The sequence below is a fragment of the Macrobrachium nipponense genome, chromosome 21 (assembly GCF_015104395.2).
Source record: "Macrobrachium nipponense isolate FS-2020 chromosome 21, ASM1510439v2, whole genome shotgun sequence".
NCBI lineage: Eukaryota > Metazoa > Arthropoda > Malacostraca > Decapoda > Palaemonidae > Macrobrachium > Macrobrachium nipponense.
The window spans coordinates 10,628,652-10,655,576 of NC_087212.1; the positions used below are offsets into that span (position 1 = coordinate 10,628,652).

Sequence of the window (26,925 nt, forward strand, 5' to 3'; positions counted from 1 at the left end):
AATGTTAAAAAAAACAGAAATTTATCAAAACGCAGTTTCACGCAAATTACAAATAACTTCAATAACGAAAAATTTTCAAAAACACGATGGACCACTAGAATAAAAATAAAAATAAACCCAAAGCCCCCATAACACATACACAAAAATCTAGTATCCGCAATCCAGTTCATGAAATCATGTGACATAAAAGATTTTGGAAAATAGTTTTCCAAAATCCAGATGATTTCCCAGAACTTCCAGCTAGGTTAAGTTTTAACAATAAGTTAAAATCTCGAAGACAACTTAAGAGTGGTGAAGTTTCATATCAGAGACAACTTAGGAGTGGCAAAGACTCATGCCAAAGACAACTTAGGAGAGATAAAGTCTCATGTCAGAGACAACTTAGAAGAGATAAAGTCTCATGTCAGAGACAACTTAGAAGAGATAAAGCCTCATGTCAGAGACAACTTAGGAGTAATAGTCTCATGTCAGAGACAACTTAGTAATGACAAAGCCTCATATCAGAGACAACTTAGAAGAGATAAAGCCTCATGTCAGAGACAACTTAGAAGAGATAAAGCCTCAAGTCAGAGACAACTTAGAAGAGATAAAGTTTCATGTCAGAGACAACTTAGGAGAGATAAAGCCTCATGACAGAGACAACTTAGGAGTGATAGTCTCATGTCAGAGACAACTTAGTAATGACAAAGCCTCATGACAGAGACAACTTTAGAGTGATAGTCTCATGTCAGAGACAACTTAGAAGAGATAAAGCCTCATGTCAGAGACAACTTAGGAGTGATAGTCTCATGTTAGAGACAACTTAGTAATGACAAAGCCTCATGTCAGAGACAACTTAGGAATGATAAAGTCTCATATCAGAGAAAACTTAGGAGTGACAAAGACGCATGTCACAGACAACTTAGGAGTAATAAAAGTCTCATGCCACAGACAACTTTGGAGAGATAAAGTTGCATGTCAAAGACAACTTAGTAATGATTTAGTCATAGAAAACAAATGAACAAAGAAATTCCTCAAAAGCTAACTGTACCATTCCCCCCCCCCCCCCGAAAGAAAGACAAAATAAATAAAAAAAATAAAAAAAATAGACCGGATTGCATTTGCTTATGATAGATGGCTGTTGAAACTTTTACACATTCTTGTTGCTGTCTAAAAGTCTCAGCTATCCTTCATTCATCTTATATTACCTAGACGAATTCTGGTATTCTTTATCTAACTACATTTTGCGTTCCATGAATTTCTCGCTCGCTGTTGTTCGGCTCTTTAGAAGTTTTAACTTATGAAGTTTACGAATTCATGTTGAACGGCCAATATATTTTCGATTGCGCCCCCCCCCCCCCCAACACCCCCCGGCAGTAATTACGCAACTTCATCGAAGTTTTGTTTCCGCGACGAGAAGTTTTCGTGAAACCTAATCACTAAGTAATTATAACTACATTATCCAATTCTAATTCACTAGGTGGGGGTGGAGGCAGGGGGCTTAACTACTTATAATGTGCTTTGGACTCTTCCTTCTTGGCTGTCCAACTTCTTTACATTGCTATCGGTGTCTCTTCTCTTTCACGCTAAGCCCTTCGGGCGAGCGCCGGTTCAGAAATGTGAATCAGTCGTCTAGTTAAAATATAAATGACAATAATAATGAACACAGTCAAGAGGTTATTGGTATTTAGGACAACTGCCGAATCCTTGATTGATAAAATTTGCAGTGAAAGGTGGCCTACAACATACAAAAAAGACAGTATTTTATTTTTATGCAGCCTTAAATGCAGTTATGATGCCACTTTTTCAAGAAAAACTTTCTCTGTATCATTCGGTTCTTCAAACAGACAAAATCAGCAAAAGAGACAAAAACTGGATATGCAAAATAAACACCACAAAAATTACTAGAAAGACCAAGAACAATATTTTCATTTCACTTTCTAAGCCTCCAAAGGTCATTTCCATTACGATACAAATATGTACAAGTGATTGTATTCATCGTAGTCTTTACCATCCCTTAAAGCAACACAAATACGACCAAATAAATCATATTCAAGAAACTATAAAGCAAATGGAATAATGTAAACAAACCCAGGAAGTCCTCCATGTTTTCCCGTGGCCCGAGAGGCATGAGAGCGAAAAGAGGCGTGAAGTCTCTCCGGTCCTAAGGACCTCCCACTTTTCAATTAACCAGCCAATCACCGCAGTCGCGGACGGTGTGTCCCCGCCTACGGTAAGATCCCCGCCTCTGATTGGCCCGAGCAGGCCACGATACGGTCAGTCCCACGGAAAGATCACCCGGGCGGCCTTACGTCGTCCCGGAGGCCAGTTTGACCTGGCAGAAGTGCCTTTGGTAGTGACCGAGAAGGACCTTTCTTGACTACTTCAAAGCTTCTGGTTCAGTTAGAGAGAGCGAGTGAGCGTCTGAGATCCCCTGAGAGTTAATCGAGTGCTTGAAAGAGGCGTCCTTGGAAAGGCTCCTGGCTGACAGGTGTCCTGTTGGCGCCTCTTTGGGGAGAAGCACTCGAGTGCGCGGGTGCTCTGTCAAGCGCCTCTGCCAGACTCACTTGAAGGGTCTTCCTTCCGAGAGGAGGTAGCTGTCGCTCGAAGCTGATTCGGTTTGAGTGCCACCTTCTGCAGACTGCACGTAGGCCTAGTTGCCAACTCGAATGCGCATCGCAATATCGGAGACCGTGAACTTCCCGCTGATGAATCCCGACCAAGGAGGAGTCCTTTCAGGACTCGTCAAACTGGAGGATATACCGATGATGCAGCCGGATCCCCGCAATCTCCCACAACCACACCCTCACCCACACCCTCAAGAGGAGAATGGAGAACAGCGCGAGAACCCATTGGTCACCTTGATGGATACCGACCTATGGACTAAGTTCAGCAACGCCGTCAACGAGATGATTGTGACCAAAAGCGGAAGGTAAGAATCTGGTGATTTTGTTTTCACATATTCATTCATTTATTTATTTATTTGCGTAGTTATCCATTCATTTTTTTTTAATTGGCGATGGTGCAAACAGCGAGAGCAAAGAAATTTGGGAAACCTTCTTCAGCGAGAAGTAATTATGTTACGGTTAATATAACTTCATAAACACTTTACATACTGATTATCTTCAATAGATAACTGCTAGCATATACGTTATGTTGTTAATAATAATAATAATAATAATAATAATAATAATAATAATAATAATAATAATAATAATAATAATCGCCTCAAGTCAATAGAATGGTGAAGAAATTCACAACGATGTGAATGTAAATGCATATTAAAAATAAATACACGAACGAGAGCTTTCGAAAACTTGGTCCGTTATTATTATTATTACTATTGTTATTACTGAAACTACCCTCTGAGGAATTTTGTTTTTTACTGTTGCTGTTGTTGACAAAAGCCATTACACTTAAGCGTCACCAAAATAGCAATTTCCATGAATTGGGGCATTTCGTATTTTAAGTATTTTTCTTATCTTTCTTCCCCACTTAAATGGCAAAAGATTAATGTGAAAGACATATAGATTATATATATAATATATATTATATATATATATATATATATAATATATATATATAGATTATAATACTATATATATATATAAATAATCCTATAATAAAGAAAAAACATAGACAGGTAAAGAGACAGTTATCTGGACTGATAGATAAATAAATTATAACAAGAAGTCAAGGTAGTTGGACCTTCCTGAAGTGTTAATTAACACTTAATGGTTAAAAGGACGAGGGGATAAAGGAAAATGGATAATTTCTCTGTAAGATAACAGCGTTCCATTATTATATAATACTGATTATATATATAAATATATATACTTTTCTTCACTCTTTATCTCTTCATTTTTTAGGGCTAATGCACATATTGCTTCCGCATCTATTAAATTTATTATGATGTTGGCTTCCATGCATTTATTTAAAGCTTACCTGATTTAATTATATGGTTTTAAGAATCTAAAGATTCATAATTTTTTCAGAAAGCCATATTTAATGCGTGTAATTCTTAAATTAAGTATATTTGTATATATGTATATACACATTTACATACAAGAATGTATTGGAAATCACAGCTATCGAATAAGCTTTTCCAAAATAATAATGAATATTTAGGTTTTTAAATTCACAGTTAAATCAGATAAGCTTATTAAATCAATATAAGCTTAGAATAAAAGCTTGGAAGACACAATACACCTCGAAGCTTGAATATTCCTAAGCCTTACAACTTAAAAGGTACTTGAGGTCATATATGTCAACAGCCGGAATATAAAATATGTTAACGAAGAATCTTGGATTTAAACTAAGAATATTTCAACACGGAAAATATAATTTGCCACGAACGTTACGGAATGAATTATTTTGATCAATAACTGCCCTTGCAATAGGGACCATATTACCGTTTGCGGTTATTCAAAAGCGAAATGTTATAAGTACATTCAGGTTAGTACTGAATATGAAGGCTGAGAATTATATTTTGAAAATTATTTATAAATACATATGATAATATCAGTAAAGGAAATTATAGTTCATAATTATAAACACATTTTAATATCAATAAAAGATCATTCTTAACTACACGTGACACTGAATTATATAATTGTGCCAACGGCAAAGATTGATACTCGAATGTAAATGACAAAATTGACTCGTTGTAATTTGTATTAATGAATCGACAACCAATAATTGTATTAAAGTTTCCTGTTGATTTGTAACTGCTTTTTTTCTGGCTTCATAAAAGCACATTCTGCTGCCGTCCATAACAGCTTCCAAATTCACCATGACTGATGTCATTCTTAAAAAGTATTAAAACAATGACCAATACCCGAAGCGAATCGGGAATTATAGGAAAAGTAAAGCCAAAAAATCTTGTTTTTTGCCTAAATGATAAAGCCTATTAGACCGGTAAAACTTTGGTCTATCCAAGTCAGATCTCAAAAAAAGAAAGAAAGAAAGAAAAGAAAAAAATTCCTCGAGATAATATTTTGGAACTTGGGCGCCCGGGGGTGGTGGGTGGGGGGGGGGGGGGGGGAGGGGGGGAGGCGGGAAACGGAAGACAGCGTTATAATCTATAGATTTACTTAATGAGAGTCATAACATTCGTTAACACCGAAACAAACAACATGTTTATATGCATGTATGTGTGTGTATATGTCACTACTGTTAATATGTATATGTATATGTATATGTATATATATATATAGATATTATATATATATATTATATTATATATAACTATTAGTATATATGTGTGTGTGTGCGAGATCAGTATATCAAAGAAACAAGAAGCTGTATGTGGTTTAAATAGAACAATAAAAAATAAATTATAATATAGCTATTGACGTTATTCCAAAGTTGTCAAGTAGAAGTGAAGCCTGTGCTGAAATGTCAACTGGGAAGTGACAGGTTTGGTGCAAAATTTGTTAAGTACAAAAAGGGTGATTGGTTGCTGAATGGAATGATGTGAAATGCAAGTGTTAAGCTGTGATGTAAGAAAGTATGTGAATCATGAATGGATGACTGTCTGCATATGATCCAGTCCTGATTGAGGATAGTGAAGAGAAATCTTAAAAATTACCAAGTTATTTTTAAAGTATTTGCACGAGAGAGATGAGACCAACTGTAAGCAAGAGCGAGAATACGAGGGTAAATGGAAACCGGGAAGACGTACCAATTTGTTAATAAAGATGGTGGAAGAATGGGAGTGGCTCATTCACTTAGGAGTTTAGTAGATAATATTTTGAATAATGGTTTGAGATTGGTAAACAAAATTTGGCCAAAGGCCAAGCGCTGGGGTCTATGAGGGTCACTCGGGGCTGAAATTAATGTTGAAACAATGTTAGGGGAGAGTGGAAAGTAAGGCGGAAGAAAGAGCATATGAATGAAGGTACGGTAAAACGAATGAAAGGGGTTGCAGCTAAGGGCCCTAAGGGACGCTGGTGTACACAAAAGGCATGAGGGGATTGTTGTTGAGTCGATTCTCCTTTAGAGAAGTGAAGTATGGATGCTGAATATATAGGAAAAGAAAGTTGTAGCTTTTGAGAAGAACCGAAAGGGTGAGATATGTAAAATAAATAGAAAAAGTGATAAAAAGGTTAGCCAGGTGGGAAAAAAAGACACAGGTGAAGGGCGCAATGCATGTAAGGGGTTTGATATCTTGCTGATGATAACCTTTGGGGAGGAGTATGAGTTTACACAATTTTGCAGTTACAGATTCAGTATGGCAAACCACTGGTTGGTTTTCTTTGAGCCAGTCACTGTTTGCGAGAACAGCTTAAATATACATACATACAAAATTATACATGTATACATATATGTACATATTTAATTCATTTACTTACATATATGCAATATGTAAATTAAATTAATTATTATGTATATTTACACGTAGACATGTATATTTATTTATGTATGTATATGAGTTAGGCTTAAATGTTTTAGAAAACTAACACTATCTTTATATATATATAGATATATATACATTTTTATATGTCATTTATATGTTTATGTAGATTAAGCTTAGATTGTAGAAAAACTATTTATATATTATATCTATATATATATATGTATCCCTTAACTTTCCAAACAATCTAGGGTATAAAAAGAGACTCAATCAATACAAGAAACGCAAATAATATCTTGTGTAATAACATTAAACAGACGGAACTCGGAAGGTTATATGTACAGTCAAGACCAACAATTTTTTTCTCAAGAGGAAGTCGAATTCCTTTGAGGACTGAAATGAATTGAATATAGCATTGAGGCCAAAGGTCAGGCGCTGGGACCAATGAGGTCATTCAGCGCTGAAACGGAAACGGAAAGTAAAAGTTTGAGAGTTGTAACAGGAATAAAACCTAATAGTTGCACTATGAATCAACTGTTCGGAGAGGTTGGAAAGTAAGATGGAGAATGAGAATATGGGTGGAGGTACAGTAAAATGAATGAAAATGGTTGCAGCTAGGATCCGATGGGACGCTGAAAAGACCCTTAAGTAATGCCTACAATACACCGCATAAGATGCAATGACGGGACTACTCCCTTACGGAGGCGTTCTTTGAAAAGCGATTAACTTACAGATCTTTGAAAACACTTTTTTGAGTGAGGTTGCGAGCTTTCCCAAAACGACACACACACACACACACACACACACACACATATATATATATATATATATATATATATATATATATATATATCAGCAACGTTTTGGTAAACACTACGCAGGTAAATGATCAAGAATAAATGAGTGCGTATCCCAAGTCTTGCACGACCATATACGTTCCTTTTGCGTTCACAAATGAGCCTCTACGCAATATTAAATTCCGGCGTCATTTTTTTTTTTGCGACGCAAATCGTATATATATTCTCCGTGAACGGATTCAACCGTCGGACCCTTTATTCCGATAGCGCGTGATCTTGGTCAATAAAACATTAATGACAGATAAGGACTATTCAAAGATATTTATTTGGACTGCAATTTTTCGAATTTCTGATCATTCTTTATTATTTGTTATATATACAATAAGTACATTCGCTTGCTGTTGTGCATGTCTGTTTGTACCTACGTTTTTAATTGTTTCCGCTTTCTCGGGGAGTAAGCCTACAAAGTACTTTGTTGTTGTGGGGGGGTGGGATTATGGCAAAGTTGTGAAAAAGATGTTTCGCACAGAGTTAAAGATACAGGAATTTTAGGATAGGATATAGATGATTTATCTATTGGAATGAAAATGTCAAAAATAAATAATGTGCATGTTAAGCAGTAAAGAAAAATAATTTATAATAAAATATAACGTATTCAATTTAATTTTCTTTGGTGAAACGAGGCTCTATTTGACTGTAGATTTTAGAACGTTTTAATTTAAGTTACGGTAGGGATATAATGTTTAAAACTTATATGCGTGAAGGGAAATTCTTGCACGCGGCCCGAGTAAGCAGGAGGTCGGATCACGCCTTGTTTGTTGGAATTTTAATATTAATTATTACGAGTCCCACATTCTCAATAAGGAACGCAACCCAGAACCCAGTAGAGAACAGGAAATTAGACATAAAGAACAAACTACGAAAAAGAGACTACAAAAAATAAACCAGAAGTGGCAAATAATTAATTACGACGAAAGACTCATTCCAGTCTGCTCAGCAATAAAGCAACTCGCAATAAGTCTGAAGTTTTGAAGTTCTAACTATCCTTCTACCGGATTAGGAAGACTATTCAACAGTCGGTGGTATTAAAAGCATATCTGTTATTGCGTGGCGGAGGGTAAAGTCTACTAGCACAATCTATAAACTATTTGTAAGATATTTTCTTATTCATTATTAGTATATACTATATAATATATATATATATATATATATATATATATATATATATATGTATATATATATATGCACTTTCTATTGAAGTCAACAGCATTGTTCGCAGATACTGTCCTTTTATCAAAACCTGGATCTGTCTATATACTTCTTTTCCCTCTTCTGACAAGCCTGACAAGATGATAGTATGCATATCTGCGAACAGCATACCATTGACACCAAATAAAAATTGCATAAGAGAAAAATATATATATAAATATATATACATACATAATATATATAATATATATCATATATATATATATATATATATATATATATACAGAGCCTCGAAAACGGAAGTCCGCCGACGCCGAAGATATTGGAGCCGATGCTTCTCCGACCGAAATGGTAAGCTCTCCGCCTCCCACTTAGAGCTAATGACTGGAGCCATCAAAAAGGCCTCGACGAAATCGTAAAGACTCCTGTAAAAAGGTGCATCTGTAACGACACACAACACCAGAAAGCCTTTTATAAGAGGCGCCCCTTGGGGACCTACCTGTCAGCCGACATCCATATACTGTTAATTGACTTACAGGTAACTAATTTGCTTAATGTAGTTGCTGTGTTCGCTTACACAACCGGCGTTTTTAAAAGTCTGGAGCCCACCCCCTTCCCCTACCCCAACCCCACCTCCCAACGGAACCCCGGGTCCCTCGCCGACGTGTGTGGATGTGGAGTCGTCCGTTTTTGTCCAAAAAATACTACAATTCGAGTGTCCAAATCTGTATCCTCTCCTCCCTCACGCCATTGACTCCAAGGATCCCGTTTCGTTTCATGGCTTCCCAAATATCTTGGCCACCGAAGCGAACGCTCCTTCGCGCCATAATTCATCCAAGAGTTCTGACTTCTGTTGCTCCGAAATGAATCCTTTCGTCGGAGGAAGTTCGAAGGTGTCGCTCTGTGACGCAGTCGTTCATGTTTATGGTCATCTGACACAAAAAGAAAATGATAAAAGCCTTCGTCTTTGTTTTAGGTCCGTCTGCCAATATTTACGATGACACTGAACGTTACATTCAACATTCTGAGCGATGATATTCGCGTCCCCGTATCTGCCGCTTTTGTCTTCCAAAAGTGTTTTGTGAGGATGCATAGAAATCCGCCAATTAAACTCACCAAAAACAAAAAACCTATTTTAAAGAACAACCACGGCCCCTTAGTCTACTCCATGCATTGCAATCACCTACCGGAAGCGACGTCTCGCCTCATAGCTGCAATAGCAGCAGAACGATCGAACACGGGGCGCCTTTCGAAGTCGAAGCCCGCGACTCTGTTCGGGACGAGGGCTTGGTGTGATTGAGCCGCGGCGAAGGTTTTATAACAAGGCTAATAGCGGCTGCGAGAGGCAGGCTGCAATAAAACCGCCCCTTTGATGTCGCCGACACCTTCGGCTTTCATCTGCTTGCACTTACGGCAAGCACATTCACCACTCCTTCCTTTGCATCTTCTTCTCTTTACCCGTTTCCCAAACCCCCCTTGCGACGAACCTGCCGCGTCGCAGGGGCGTAGCTGCGTTCTCAGCTTCGCCAGACGAACGAAAGTTATGACAGATCATAATCAAGGGCACCTGTAGTACTGCACCAACCAACCAACCAACCATTTACACTTGCTATCAATCTCTCTCTCTCTCTCTCTCTCTCTCTCTCTCTCTCTCTCTGACAACAGGTAATATTATTACTCGTTGTTATATACACGATAATCTTGTCATAACTGCTATCATTATTATTATTATTATTATTATTATTATTATTATTATTATTATTATTATTATTATTATTATTATTATTAATCAATCTGTATCGCATGCTTTCACGAGACAAATTTCTAGCCTCGCTCGTCCGGTTTTAAATTATCTTTTTGAATACAATAAATTTATCATTGAAATGACCGCTTTTCGCGAAATCTATTAAATAATCTAGTTTATTAATATAACAGTTTTACTGTTTAAATTATATTCTCATATATATATATATATATATATATATATATATATATATATATATATATATATATATATATATATATATATATATATATATATATATATATATATATATATATATATATATATATATATATATATATATATATATAGATTAGAGAGAGAGAATTCTGTATTCTGAGTTCATTCATCGTCAGTGTATCTAATTTTGACTGCATTCCTATTCCAGGCGCATGTTCCCAGTGGTGAAGCTCAAAGTGACCGGACTGAATCCCCAAGCCATGTACAGCATGGTCCTGGAGTTCGTTCAGCTCGACAGTCACAGGTGAGAAAACGGTCTTTGAAATCATGCCAGGTCATACTACCGCACTCCAAAAAGGTTATACTCCCCCACACTCCAAAAAGGTCGTACTCCCCCACACTCCAAAAAAGTCATACTCCCCCACACTCCAAAAAGGTCATAATCCCACACTCCAAAAAGATCATACTACCACACACACAAAAAAAGGTCGTACTTCCACACTCCAAAAAAAGGTCATACTCCCACACTCCAAAAAAAAGTCATACTCCCACACTCCATAAAAGGTCATACTCCACACTTCCCCCCCCAAAAAAAGGTCGTACTACCACACTCCAAAAAGGTCATACTCCCACACTGCAAAAAAAATGGTCATACTACCACACTCCAAAAAGGTCATACTCCAACACTTAAAAAAAAAGGTCATACTCTCTCACTCAAAAAGGTCATGTTCCCACACTCCTAAAAAGGTCATACTCCCACACTCAAAAAGGCCATGTTCCCACACTCCAAAAAGGTCATGTTCCCACACTCCTAAAAAGGTCATACTCCCACACTCAAAAAGGTCATGTTCCCACACTCCAAAAAGGTCATAATCCCAAATTAAAAAAGGTCGTACTACCACAATCCAAAAAGGTCTTACTACAACACTCCAAAAACCCTAAAAAATATTATAAGCATGAGACACACTTAAAAATCTATTTCACATACAGCCCAGTGGTACTAAATCTGTTAACTGAAATAATTTAGTATCTTTTCATATACAACCTAAAACCACTTCACATTCATCTCAGTCGAGAGAAAATCCATCTCAGTGAAGCCAGGGATGATGTTTCAGTTACCTAACAAAGCTACTCGATTTTTAATATTAAAATATAAAGGTGTAATATCCTTTCAATATAAAAACTTGTCTAATTCATGAATAAATGACCGGGATTAAAGATGTTGCTATTAAAAGATTAATTCCAAATAATTAACTATATTGGTATGATATTGGTATGAAAAAAATTCACAAAATTCATTTTTGAAGAGAGAAATGACAGTCAAAAATATCATTGTTTTCCTAACCATCGTTCTACTTTCATCACATTTATCCAGATTAGCTTATGTTCTTCTCCTTTTTAATTGTCATTTATTCTCTCGTTCATTTCAGTACATTTTTTACTTCTCGCTTCTTACACTAATGATACGCCTTTATTTCTTTTCGTAATAACTTTCCTCCTATGACTCATTTCCATTTTTCATCTTGTATACCCCTCATTCGTTCTTTTTTCAAGTCCAAACTTTTATCGTTTCTTATTTCAACTTTCCACCATATTTATTCCCTTTGTTCACATTACACGTTATATTTGCATTGGCTTGGACTTCCATCTTTGATTTTCTCTGTTTGCATCTTAATTCCCCGTTCCCATCCACGTTTCAGGCACTATTCCCAGTCGTTTCAATTCCTACCTTTCTTTGTACCCCCTTTTCGCAGAGTTCATTCTTAGAGCGCTTTGATTTCCGCCGCTATTTATGCTCTCTAGTACGCCCCGTTTACACGACTCTTCCTTCAGCTTTCTTATTATATATTCCATTTATTTACATTCCGCTTCTTCTTCTTTCCCCAACAGATGGAAGTACGTGAACGGCGAGTGGACCCAGGGGGGCAAGCCCGAGGCACCCCCGCCCCACCCTTTCTACATCCATTCGGATTCGCCCAATTTCGGCCACCACTGGATGAAGGACCCAATCTCTTTCGCCAAGGTCAAGCTGACCAACAAACAGACGGAGCAGAAAACGGTAAGTTTTCTCACTGTTTTTACCTTCTATGTGTCTCAATTTTTGGGGCCTTTCTTTGCTTGACTTTATTCATTTTCGCATTTTGTTGTGTCTTTGTGTGATGGACTTAATATGATTCTTTTGGTTTAATTTCTGTGCTTGAAATTAATTCTTTTGAAATTTGCATTTCCTACTTTTTTAATGCATTAATTTCTGTGCTTTCAGTGATTTTCCTATGCATATATTAATATACGTCCTTATAATTATGACTATCACATGCAATGTCCGACAAAAAACCTTTTTGACCAAGACCAAGTATCGTCATTATTTATTATTTCAGTAAAAAAACAGCTAAATAAATCATTCAAAGAAAGAATAAAAATCTTTGTTTAAGGCTCAAAGATTTTTTCCAATTATCTTCCTAAACAGTAATTAAGAAAAATCATTCTTATGGTGCTTGTGTTGTAAAATTTTTTTTTTCATTGTGAGTCGTTCCATAATACTAATCACATGAACAAGTTCAAGTTGCTTTCAATACAATTAAAAACTGCTTAAGTATATCAGCATATTTTTCCTTCAGTAAACTAAAATATCCTTCAGTTATATCATCATGTTATATATCTCATAATAAAAAGTATAAAAAGATTCATTATCGTTTCAAAGACCGTTCAGTTATCTATCTTCACGTTCGATATTTCCATAAAACTAAAAATAAAGTTCATTACCATTTCAAAGAGGCTGGAAGTAAATTAACAGGACGACTACTAGCAATAATGATGTCGACACTAATGACAACTGACGTATTCTTAGTTGACGTGTCTGTCTGTCTGTCTGTCTAACGCAAGCTTTTCTTTCTCCCTTTGTTTTTTTTATGGTTTGTAGGTGACGGTAAACATGGGCAACTACTCTGTTGCATGTTGCCGCAATGTAAGTGCCTTTTGTTTTTATGGATAATTTAGTATTTTTATGTAGCTGTAGTTTAATTCCTTCTTTTGGTCTATCATGTATTGCTCCTGATAAGTTCTTGTTAGTTTCTCTGCTTTCGAAGCACAGTAGTTACTGTACTTAGTCACTATATAGTTACTGTACTGAGTGTATGTAATTCCTGCTTCTGCTTCGTTATAATTGCTACCTCAAGCAGTTGCTTTCAATGATTTCATATCTGTAAATACCTACTAATATGTTGCCCGATTCATCTCTGATTCCATATCTATGACGTTCTATTTTCTGATTTCAGATCTGTAATACGCTACTGAACTTTCTAATTCAAAATATCTTTCAATATGTCTAATCTAAGCCCAACAAACTTTTTTCCCAGTCTTTCAGATATGTGAACTTTTTAAAAAGTCCTTTATTTACACTATATGATGTACAAAAAGCAAAATTCTACTTGCGTAATATCTAATCGATCCTCCTTGAGCATATTTCGTAAAGCAAAACATTCTAAAGACCAGAAATAACATTATCTCTGAGGAACCTCCAACGTTGGCACCCCTTCTTCGTAACGGAACGCTCTTTAATCGGTAATGTTGGTAACCGTGCTTCAGGGCGGGGTAAGAGAAAAATCTGGCTTTCTGTCATCCTTGGTCGTCCTTTTAAACACATGTTCCTTTGGTCACCACCTGATGTCTTTATGGCGCTTTGGGGAGGGGGACATGTTTTTGTTGGCCTCATATTTGCCGACTATATTACAGTTTGCTCTACACGAATGATTTCAAATTTATTCCGAAGTATTCGCTTTATACGTACGATTTAATATTATTTGTTCTATACGGATGATATAATTTCTAAAGTATTCGTTCTCTATAAACTATTTAATGTTACTTTTAAAGTATTCGTTCTCTATAAACTATTTAATGTTACTTTTAAAGTATTTGTTCTATACGAATAATTAAATATTATTTTTAACGTATTTCATATTATTCTTAAAGTAGAGCCAAAACCCAGGATACTGACATGCACAACATTTGTATAAACTAAGAGATATTTTTAGAAAATTAATCAAAATAATTTTATAATTATTACAAAATTTGTTTTCATAAACAATCAATAAAGCGATGGTAGGTATCAGTACCACAGGAAATTTCATAGAGTTAAATGAAAAAAGCATAATTAAACTAATTCATTTCTGTTTTCGCTTTCGTAAGAATCCAGCAAGTGCTAACAATAAACAAAAGCGTACGTCTCCCCCCCTCTCTCCTCTCCCGTCGGAGGAGGAGGAAGAGGAGGAGGGAGTCCCTGGAACCTCCCATCCCGCGTGACAAACGGCGTTAAAGCCAGGCAGGCAGCCTCCCCTTGATGGCACCCTTCGCCGACCGCAGGCACACCAAGGATTGCTGCCAGACCGCTGACCGCTTCCCTCGTTTCCCCTCGGTCTTCTCCCCATTCCCCACACCCCTGCCATCCCCCTACCCTCCCACATTAAGCGTCGTAAATCACGAGAGAGTCGTTCCTGTCGCCGTGTCATTGAGCGGAGATAAAGTGTCTGGAAGAATAATCCGTCTGCCGAGGAACACATGGAAGCGATGACAAGAAATGGGCCGAAATATAATATAATAATAATAATAATAATAATAATAATAATAATAATAATAATAATAATAATAATAATAAAGTTTCCTGGACACAATTAGTGAATAATCTTCCATTTAATTCGTGCGTTTCTTTCTGCTCCAGGTCATCTCATAATCAGGGCCCCATGATTTTTGTGACAGTTTACTGGCGTCGCTCATTGGCCATTTAAAATGATTTTACAACTTCCCAACGACAATAAACCATCTCTCTCTCTCTCTCTCTCTCTCTCTCTCTCTCTCTCTCTCTCTCTCTCCTTTTGGTGCATGCACCTTTAACAACTACTCCAGTATAATTTCGCTAATCATTGAAACTTATCGTATTTGTTTCCAAAATAAGGTTGTTTATGTTTTTGAAAATCAGAATAACTAACTAACAAAAAAATACTCAACAGAATACTTCAATGATTTAGACACACCATTCTGCAGATTTCCTTGTAAGAAATCTATTCTAAGTGTCACTTCTTCATTTTCGATTCCTATAGAGAAATACAATGAAGACAGGAGATATTATTTTTCAAAGAAATACGCCATCTATGACAGGACACTGCCCCAGTGTCTCCACGAGAGCATCACTAACTTCGAAGGATCGGAATCCTTCTCCATCATAATATGCATCATTGTTGGCTCTGCCAGTATTCGATTTATTTATGACAAGAATATTTCAAGTTTTTCATTTATATCTGTGATAATCTGTTTATCGGATTTTTTTTAAGCTGTTTATCAATTTTGCAAATAATTTTACTTGCCATTCCAAGAGACGCATTAATGAAAAACTAGGTTCGGTGGATAATTGCTAATGCGTTGCATGAAATTTCTGATAAGTGAATGTCTTTTTTTCTCGCCAATGAGACACTAATAGCAATCTTACTAATAATAAGAATACCAATATGGTTAACTTTTGTTTTGAAAGCAGTTAAACGCTATCTTATTACTATAATAATTGGAGAAACAAATCTACAGTTACGTATTTATAAAATATGCTAACATATAAAACAATTCAGATTCGCTTAATTTTTCTGTTCAACTTTTGAAATTTATTTTTACAGTTCCATAACTGGATTTGTTTCTCTATTTTATGACCCACCCTACTATGAATATTTTCTATTAGCATCATCATTAATAACCAGCGCGGATTACGAACTAGAAAGTTCATGTCTAAGGCATTACACCTAATCATTATCATCACTATCATTATTATTAAAGCCACATGCTACCCAGGACTGATCAGTTTATGAGGTCAATTTTACGGTAAATTTCACGGGCCATTCAAACCGACCATAAACTAGCGAGGGACGAAAAGAAAGAAAGAAAGAAAAAACCACCGTCCACCTACGACGGATGCTTCCGTAAAACTGAGTGGTTCCTAAGATGCGGCCCTAAATTATATTAGTTCGACTGAAATCTCTATAAATTTAAGTCAAAAGAATCTGTTCAGCAGTAGCAGTAGATATGAAGTAGCATACCTATTAACAGTATTCAAAATAGTTGCTCAGTAGCTTAAGCATATTATAAAAAAAAATTATCATAATAATTCGGTATCAGATAGAAAAAATAATCATAATGACTCGGTATAGGATTGAAAAGAAAAATCATAATAAAATTCGGTATCAGTATTCTATTTACTAACGCTATGGCTGTACTTGTAGTTAACACTACTAAATGTATAATCCTAATTATGATATATGCATGATAACAATGAATGAGTGGCCTAAAGCATGCAATAAATAATAATAATAAATAAAATTCATTGTAACTCATTATTAGTATTGTAGTCACTAACGCTGCTGCGGTATTTGTTAATTTAACTAAATCTTTAACACAAATTATGAAAAAAGTGTAAAACAATGACTGAAAGCATTTTTACCCGCATGATATATATCATAATAATACAATACCCACTTAAACACCTAATGCTGTTTTCTGTTCTGTCCAAATCATGAAATGTGTATTAAAAAAAAAAAGCCTGAAAAATTATAACCTAAACAACACATAAACAGCTAATGTTTTCTATTCTGTCCAAATCATGAAATATGTATAAAAAAAAAGACCGAAAAATATTAACCCAAAAACCATATAAGCACCTAATGTTTTCTGTTCTGTCCAAATTATGAATATTGCATAAAAAATGACAGAAAAATTATGACCCAAAACCTACATAAACACCTAATGCTGTTTTATGTTCTGTCCAAATTATGACTATTGCATGGAAAACAATGATGATGATAATCCCAAAGACCACATAAAGAACTAACGTTGTTTATATGTTTCCATCGCACAGCTGATCATGCTGAACAGTCTCCACAAGTACGAGACACGTCTGCACATCGTCAAGATCTCGCCCAAAGCTGAGCGCGTGTGCATCAAGAGCTTCTCTCAGTGCCAGTTCATCGCCGTCACCGCCTACCAGAATGAGGAGGTCAGTGGGAACTTCTTTGGCTTTTTACTTTCTCTCTATCGTTTTCCCTTCATTCTCCTTACAGAGCTGAATGTGTGTGTATGTATGTATGCAAATACTATGCTCTTTTTTTTGTGCTGTCAACTACTAAACCACACATAACCCATTAATGTTGATTTCACTATACCTATATATGTATTAGTATGTATGTATGAATGTGTGTAGTATATGTATGTATGTATACATGTGTGTATTATATGCATGTATATTATAAGTATGTATATATGTATGTATGTATGCATGTGTGTAGTAAATTCATATATATGTACTTATGTATAAAATATCTCTTTTTTTTCAAACTTTCAAATATAATCCATTAAAGATATATGTACATATATATATATATATATATATATATATATATATATATATAATTTCTCTCATTTTGTTTTTAAATATAATCCAATAATGTCGATTTTACTCTACCTTGGAAATATTTCACTAGCAATGATTTCACCCTGTAAACTTTTTTGGGGATAGAACTAAGATGACAGATGACTTATTTCTTCTCTTCATGGATGAGTGGGTAAGTTTACTGTCGTCCTATTACCCGCCCAAAGAGGCTTAGGTTAGAATGACAGCCAGAGTAAGTGCACTTGTTTTGGGTGATTGCCCCATGTGAAATATTTCCTCCAGGTTGCCGTGAATTCGATATTAAATTGTTAATCGTGATTTAATATTATATATATATATATATATATATATATATATATATATATATATATATTATACTGACGTCCTGGATTTGTATGGTGTCCTGGGTTCGCGCCTGGGCGCCGACAATTCTGTTATCGCCTAATCAATTCCCCTTCGGTTAAGCACATATGAAAATATATTAATTCCGAGGTAGAGTGAATTAGATATTAAAGGACATTTGTAGCTCGATGTGTGTATACACACACACACACACACACACACACACACACACATATATATATATATATATATATATATATAAACGTATTTTCCTGACACTGCTTGTGACTCTGTTTCATTAATTCGAACTTGATTTTATCCGTGAGCGGAAAAGATAACTTTTGATACATAACAAATACCTGTTAATAATAATAATAATAATAATAATAATAATAATAATAATAATAATTTTAAAGTTATTAACTTGTAGTCAACTCTATTCTACTAATGTCCTTCTCGTCGGGAATCCGTGGATATTTATTGTACCGCCTACGAGAATACAATAATAGAGAAGACTCCCTACAAGATGAATGCTGTTGAAACTACAACTGTTTTCAATGCCCTGAAAATGGGGACTAATAATAATAATAATAATAATAATAATAATAATAACAATAATAATAATAACTCTGTCTAAAAACGCGAAACTTTTACAACTTCAATTCGAAAATGGTGATTTACCGCCACTAAACGGATACGTTAAACAGCTTATCTCTGAGAGAGAGAGAGAGAGAGAGAGAGAGAGAGAGAGAGAGAGAGAGAGAGAGAGAGATCAAATACAGCTCCTCACGTTCCTGTATTCTTATCTGTCAACACTTTATTGCACGCAGATAACGTTGATTTCCGCTTACCCCGCATTTGGGCAATAAAGCTGACACAAAGAGAATTCAATCTTCTTCTTCTTCTCCTCTGTCATTCACATTTTCCCATTGTTTGACGTTCATTATGAATAATGGAGGGAAGAGTAAAGTCATTTTCGGTAAATTGAGAGAGAGAGAGAGGGTTTATTGACACTCGTGTTTCTACTTTTGATTTCGAGTCATTTTCAGTTTTTATACATTTGAAAAAAAAGTGAGAGAGAGAGAGAGAGAATTTTACAGACAGTCGTGGTATTTATACTATTGATTTCTAGCCATTTTCTATTTTGATACGTTTGAAAAAAATAAAAGTTTAACGCCATTTCAAGCTATTACGATTTGTTTGTTTTTTCTTTAGCAGAGATAAAACTGTCTTTCATAAAGATTTCTTTTACTCGAACCACGCCTCGTCCAGGCCGAACGAATTTAATTTGGACTCCGAAGTAATGAGGCCACCACTCGGTATACGCACACCCCGTCACAGGCTATCTTTCGGGGGACGTGACTATGGGATTTCTCTCTTTCTTTCTCTCTCTGATTAACTTATCTGGGATAAAAGTCAGGCCGTGATTTCTACCCAGGGGACCAGACGATTTCAGCCTACCCTATTATATATATATAGATATATATATATATACATACACACTCACACACATATATATGTATGTATGTATGTGTGTGTATATATATATATATATATATATCTATATATAAATATATATATATTATATATATATATATATATATATATATATTATATCAACGATTACCTCAGAAGAAAATCAGCATAACAGTCACAGTGAAATTCATGAAAAAATGAGTTGTACACAAATATAAAAAAAAAACTCCACAACATTAACCACTTCATACACAAACACATGCAAACAAACACACACGCCCTCGCGCATATATAAGCATATAAGATAGAAGCAAGGGCAGGAGAGCCAGGGATGGATAGGCGGGGACAGCCTCTATTACAGGCCCATAATCCAGTATCAGGGGACAACAAAGGCGCCGCTGATAAAAGGTGGATTGGCCAACAATTCGCCTCTTCGCCTTTGTCACCTCGACAGCGCCGCCGCCTATGGATCGAATCTTATTACTATTTTAGTATTTTTCGGGATATTTCGGCTTTCGCAAAAAAAGGTGTTCGTACGTTGCTAAGATTTCAAATTTAATAAATCATGGATGAATCGTTTTTAGTATGTTTTCAAGTAAAATAAAAAAATAAGTATTTTAAAAATTAAATCATATATGATTCTCTTTAGTAGTTTTCAAATAATAAAAATAAGTATTTTTAAAAAAATTAAATCATAGATGATTCGTCTTTAGTGTGCTTTCAGATGAAAATACACATAACAGACTTGAGCAAATAATTAATATCATGATAAATATTGCATGTAATTGTTGGAACTCAAGTATTCACAGACTATAACTTTATATTGGAAAAAAGCTCCAAAAATTAATTACATCCATAATCTAAAATGACACGAACAACAATATTATATATATATATACTATATATATATATATATATATATATATATATATATATATATATATATATATATATTATATATGCGCCTGTGCAATCTCGGGTTAGACTTCATGACTATATTCGCTTAAATACAGCCTGTTTAATGGATATATATATATATATTTATATATATATATATATAATATATATATATTTATATATATATATATAATGTGACCCTACTACTACTGTATACCAATATTATACTACTCCTCACATTCCTCTAACATACACAAAGGTTTCACTTTACAAACGCGGCCTTTGCAATGCCGAAATGCCGTATTCAATTCCCAAATTTCTGTTTTATTCATCATACCCACCAACCGGCCCCCCTTCCCTCCCTTTCCAGATCACCTGCCTGAAGATCCGGCACAATCCGTTCGCGAAAGCTTTTCAGGACTCCAACGAGAGGGCCAAGATGAACAACGCCTCTCGCATCATAGCCACCTACGCCCACGCCCAAGCAGGGCACTGCCACGCCGCCGTTGCTGCCCATCACGCCCAAGCAGCGGCAGCAGCTTACCCGCATCACGCCCACCCAGCTGTGCATGCCGGCCAACCGCATTACCCTCATCACGCCCACGCTGCACCCGCAGCTGCCGTTCACGCGGCACACCAGGGCCACCCCCAGCAGAGTAAGTAGGCCTACTACGCTTAATAATTCCTTCACTTGGGATACGGTTATTCAAATATTTCTAAAACAGTAAGGGCATAATTAATACTTTTCTCATTTGGAACAAGATTATTCAAATACTTCTAAAACAGTATAGGCATCATTAATATTTTTTTTTGCATTTAGAATAAAAATTATTCACATACTTCTACAACAATTTAGGGCTAATTAATTTTTTTTTTGCATTTGGAATAAGATTATTCAAATACTTCTAAAACATTATAGGCCTAATTGATACTAGTTTGCATTTGGAATACAGTTATTTAAATACTTCTAAAACAGTATAGGCCTAATTAATACTTTTTTGCATTTGGAATAAATTTATTCAAATACTTCTACAACAGTAACGGCATAATTCATACTTTTTTTCATTTAGAACAAGCTTATTCAAATACTTCTAACACAGTAGAGGCCTAATTCATATTTTTTTCATTTAGAATAAGATTATTCAAATACTTCTAAAACAGTATAGGCCTAATTAATACTTTTTTTGCATTTGGAATAAGATTATTCAAATATTTCTAAAACAGTATAGGCAAAATTAATACTTTTTTCATTTGGAACAAGATTATTCAAATACTTCTAAAACAGTATAGGCCTAATTCACATTTTTTTCATTTAGAATAAGATTATTCAAATACTTCTAAAACAGTATAGGCCTAATTAGTATTTTTTTTATTTAGAACAAGATTATTCAAATACTTCTAAAACAGTATAGGCCTAATTAATACTTTTTTGCATTTGTAATAAGATTCAAATACTTCTAAAACAGTATAGGCCTAATTCATAATATTTTCATTTAGAACAAGATTATCAAAATACTTCCAAAACATTTTAGGCCTAATTAATACTTTTTTTTTCATTTGGAATAAGATTATTCAAATAATCCTAACAACTGAAATCCAAATATTACCGCGACTTCGAATCTAACCCCGCTCCTCCGTCTCTCCGCAGTGGGCTTCTTCCCGCCGGGCGGGTCAGGGCTGGTGGCGGGGGGCGTGGCCTTCGGTCAGACTCCTCCCCCGACACTCCCTCTGGCCCACGGGGCGCTGTCATCTCGGCACGGCATCCGGGCTAATCACCGAGCGGTTCCCTACACGTCGCCTAGCCCCAGGGCCACCCCGGCTATCACCCCACCCAGTAAGTAATGTCGTCCGCATTTTCCTTCATGAATTGTATTGCTTGCTCCATAGTAGCTATTACTATTTAGAATCCGATAATCTTTCAGTAGAAAATTATCATCTATTTCGCTAGATCACGGCTTCCTTCAATAAATATGACAACTATTAGGCAACTAAGACAATACTCTATATAAAATGGCTATCAGATTGATTGCTTAACGGTAATTAGTACAAATTTCGTTTCAATTTTAAAAAATTCTAAGGAAAAAATGAGGTCATTTGATTCCTTATAAATTATGTTAATTTCCTCTTGTATAAGATTTTTTATTTACTTCTGCCGATTTCGTTTTGAAATTCTTTATTCGCAAAAAAAAAAGGAAAACTTACAGATTTCTACTTTTTTTTTTCCACACAACAGTATTCTGATAACCGACTGAAAAGGTCCCCATGAATTCTGGATACTGAACAGTCACTATTTGTGGACGAATTCGAAATGCATAATTGATCACAGCATTGTTTAGCACTGATTGTGACAACTATTCAACTAAATGGAAATATGAGTTACAAAAACTTATTATCCAATATTTTAAAATATTTTATTGTTACAAATATACAAATCATAATAAAATACTATTGCACTCTTCAAAATCATATGAAAAACATTATTTGATATTTCAAGGCATTTAATTCCCAAAGTCATACGAATTGTATATTTGAAATTTTTTCAAAGAAAAAAATTCATAACTATACCAAAACGCTGATATAAATTGGGACAAACGCTAAATTAAAATCAAAATAACATGATACATTATTAAAAATCTAAAAATTGAGGAAATCGTTCCACAAAAAATAAAACGCCAAGGGGAAATAAAATGTAAGAATCCTGATGTAACAAAGGCGGTTCCGCCTTTGTTACAGGACTTCCTTCTTGCTCTCCATTGGCAGTTATCTAGTGACCTTTTCCTGAGAGGTCCTGACCTTATTATGTTCCTAAAATTATCAAGGTCACGTTGACCCATTTAACAACTACTAAATCATTCTCTCTCTCTCTGACACACAAACATTATATATATTCTCACAGTGTTTTTATCTCTTCCAAGAGCGATGTCCATGTTCATTGCACTCGACTTGTCTCGAAACACACGATATCGGCCAAATTTGCATGACATGATTTATGATTCTCTCTGTCTCTCTCTCTGTCTCTCTGTCTCTCTCTCTCTCTCTCTCTCTCTCTCTATATATATATATATATATATATATATATATATATATCGGATATATATATATATATATATATATATATATATATATATATATATATATATATATATATACATTGGATATTGGTTTGCACATTACCGAGAATTTTCATATTGTAATATTCTCTTAATTTATTTTCAAATACAGAGAGAGAGAGAGAGAGAAGAGAGAGAGAGAGAGAGAGAGAGAGAATGTTTATGATGCCAACAGGGCATACCTTACCGTACAATCGGAGTCAAATGGACGAGTCAACAACAAAAATCATTTGACCAGTGTTCCGTCTTAGGGAGACGATCGCGTCTTCCTACGATGGTTGATACGGTCGTTTCTCCTTTGCTTAAAGGGTAGGAAAATAGACCTTAATGGTTTCTGCTTTGTGGCCTTCGGTACGAGAGAGGAGAAGACTCGCTCCAACGGCCACCTTTTTTATACGACGGCTGATCTCGGATCCGATAATGTTCGGACACAATTCCTTTCGGCCTCGGAAGGCAGAGGCGTAAGCCACCGGACCAAGTGAATCTTTTTTCCGTCGCTCCTTCGCCCGTCTATTATTCTCATCTTTCTATTTCCTCTATTATTCTCATCTTTTCTATTTCCCACTTTCTTTATTTTCTTTAAGCGTATCTGCAGACCCAAATCTTCTGCTTATAAAGAAAACTCCTGCTTACGATTTGACAATTTATGCTTGCGGGAGATTTCAATGCGCAGATAATAATCCAGGTAAATTTTCAATCAGGAAAAGTAATGTTTGTACCGAAGACGCCATGTAGCGTCGAATATAGCCAGGAACGAGCCCCGTAACTGTTTGGGCATCGATGCATACTTTCTACTCCGGTGGCCACACAAAGCTGGCATAATGTGTCCTTCTAGCCCTCTGGTGGCCAATAAATTAATTACGCGCACAAGTTTACCCAGCAGATTCCATCGCATTACCTATGCGGTCGATGGCGGTGCTAAGGGTAGGTGTTCGGGTATCCATTATTTAGTGGTGTTGTGTAGCACCCACCCCACCCCACCCCCTCTCTCTCTCTCTCTCTCTCTCTCTCTCTCTCTCTCTCTTATATTTAGGACGCCACGACTACCATAATTGAATTTTTTCTTATAATTTATCAGCTGCCATTTTTTCTGGGCGGTTTTAAAAGGTTTATGGTTCATCTCTCAAGGCATTTTTGACCGATGTCATTTCCGTAAATTATAACTGTAATAAAAATCTAAAATCAGAAACAAAAAGTTATTTCCATTTGGTAAAAATTAAAAGATACGAGAAATATAAAGACATTTAAAGTACGTCGTGTTTAATGCACACACTTCTGTAGACGAGGAAAACAATGCTATACATTTGAGTGGCCTTTGAATAAGTAGTGAATATGATTTGATAAAATGTCTTTGCTGTAATGACCTTCAAGTTCATCGATGAAGTTTTCTATAATCCAACTGACTTCTCTATTCCAGCTGGACATCAGCAGGCAGGTAATTCACTGGCAACCGAGTGGAAACCTTCCGCCTACTGGAGCCAGCACCCCCAGTACCAGCAGGCAGCGGCAGCAGCAGCAGCCCATGCAGGTAACCTCAACGCGAATGCTTCCGCCCATTTGCAGTGGAACGCATACACCTACCAAGGCGTCGCCCATCTGCAAGAATACCAACAGTATGAACAGCAGGCATCGGGCGGGTTGTCATCAATCAACAACCCGACTCCTTCAACCTCAGGTATGGCATCTGCCCACAGTTCGCACCAACCATATTATGACGTCATGAGCGTCAGCCACGCAGGGTATTCCGATGCCTTCAACAGTCAGTACGCTCAGCCGACGGCGTCCGAGTCTCCTGAAGGACTCGCTGCCCAGGCAGCAGCAGTGTCCCATGACTATGGGGTCGTTAGCCCACGAATGCAAGAGAATTCCCCCGATCACCACAGCAACCACGGGGGCTCCCCTCACTCTGGGGGTTCACCTCCCATGGGCGGTGTCCCCCAGCTTGCCACGCACCAAATCCTAATGTCCGACATCAACTACGCCCAAACGGGCATGTCCAACGCACAAATGCAGCCAGTGCACATAAAGCCTGAACTCATGAGTAACTACGATCACAACGGACAAAGGTGGAGCCCACTATCACCGCCCGATTCCACACAGTAATGGATCCCCAATCATCCCCAATCCTCCTCCATCTCGCCTTTCCATTCTTCATCAATCATCGCCACACTTAACCGAATTCCAATGCCAATACAATCACCCCGTAATCCTCCCGATATCTGTTGTTTGTACATTTTCTCATCGTGGGATCATGGGCGGCATCTGCGTACAACATTTCACCTCATCCTTGATCAAAGATCTCTCAATCATCACACTCAATGTTACCATCACTGACAGTTCTGCCAGAGCTAAATCACTCTCCCAGGGAGAAACTGATCCATTTTCGAAATGGTTCGATGTTTCAGAATCGGAAGATTCCTCGAGTTACTGGCTGACTCGAGTCTCCATACATTCACTGGAATGTATCTTAAATCGCAGCTGTAGGACGGATGTCTTGGCTGCAGTCAGTCTTTCATTAGTATATTGGTAAAATTTACAGTACCTTAAGAGTTTAAAATTAAAAATTAAAAAAAAAAATTAAAAATTAAAAATCACAAAAAAAGAAATTACGAGACGAAGAGAATGATTGAATGTAAAGAAATGCTAAACAATGATGCTAGAAGCAAATTAAACATTAAAAACGACTTCTTTGAAAAGTGCATAATTGTGATTTTTATTCCATAAGCAACAGCTATTAAATGCACTCGAATATACAAATATTTTTATGCAATGAGAAACTTAAACTCCTTCCTTATTAAACCAGCACTTCATTGGTTTACTTTGGCAATGAATGAAATGATATTTAGAGTTCTAACAAATTATGCAAAGGTGTTAAAATGACCTACGACAGACAATTCAATTACCCTCAGTCTCGCTATGTGCATACTGTGTATGCAGGACCCATCTCTCAACATTCAGCTATTCATGAGCTTAACTGGGATGTGCCTTATACTGTATTGTGCAAATTTGGTTCATAAGTTTGTACAGAAACATATTGCGCTACCTCTCTCACTTCTTTTATGGGGGGATGGGTCTTATTATGATGATGATAAAAGAACAAATTCTTTTTTGTTCTGAAATTGGATTTTAATCAATTTTTGATAGATTACCTACGGGTAAAAATTTGGACACCATTCTGTTCATTCAGAAATGGGCCAGATTCTCTCTTTCTCTCTCTCTCTCTCTCGCTCTGAGACACATGGACACACACACACACACACACACACATATATATATATATGTATATGTATGTATATGTATGTATGTATGTATGTATGTATATATATATATATATTTAGAACAAGGATCACTTATAAATGGAAATTTAAAATACTTAG

General features: G+C 36.0%; 1 protein-coding gene across 1 annotated transcript; it reads left to right on the top strand.

Annotated features, from left to right (window-relative positions):
- The first annotated feature begins 2,270 nt into the window (after positions 1-2,270).
- On the top strand, positions 2,271-26,925 carry LOC135197568 (T-box transcription factor T-A-like). The gene is made up of 7 exons (XM_064224620.1): positions 2,271-2,911; positions 10,512-10,607; positions 12,194-12,362; positions 17,193-17,330; positions 20,809-21,094; positions 22,087-22,272; positions 24,966-26,925. Exons 1-7 carry the CDS (start codon positions 2,649-2,651, stop codon positions 25,649-25,651), a joined length of 1,824 nt encoding a protein of 607 aa, XP_064080690.1. The 5' UTR covers positions 2,271-2,648; the 3' UTR covers positions 25,652-26,925.

Coding starts and splice junctions, on each gene's coding strand:
- LOC135197568 (XM_064224620.1), top strand. CDS start 2,649: ATGCGCATCGCAATATCGGAGACCGTGAACTTCCCGCTGATGAATCCC. Junction 12,363..17,192: donor AACAGACGGAGCAGAAAACG/GTAAGTTTTCTC, acceptor TCCATCGCACAG/CTGATCATGCTGAACAGTCT. Junction 21,095..22,086: donor CCAGGGCCACCCCCAGCAGA/GTAAGTAGGCCT, acceptor GTCTCTCCGCAG/TGGGCTTCTTCCCGCCGGGC.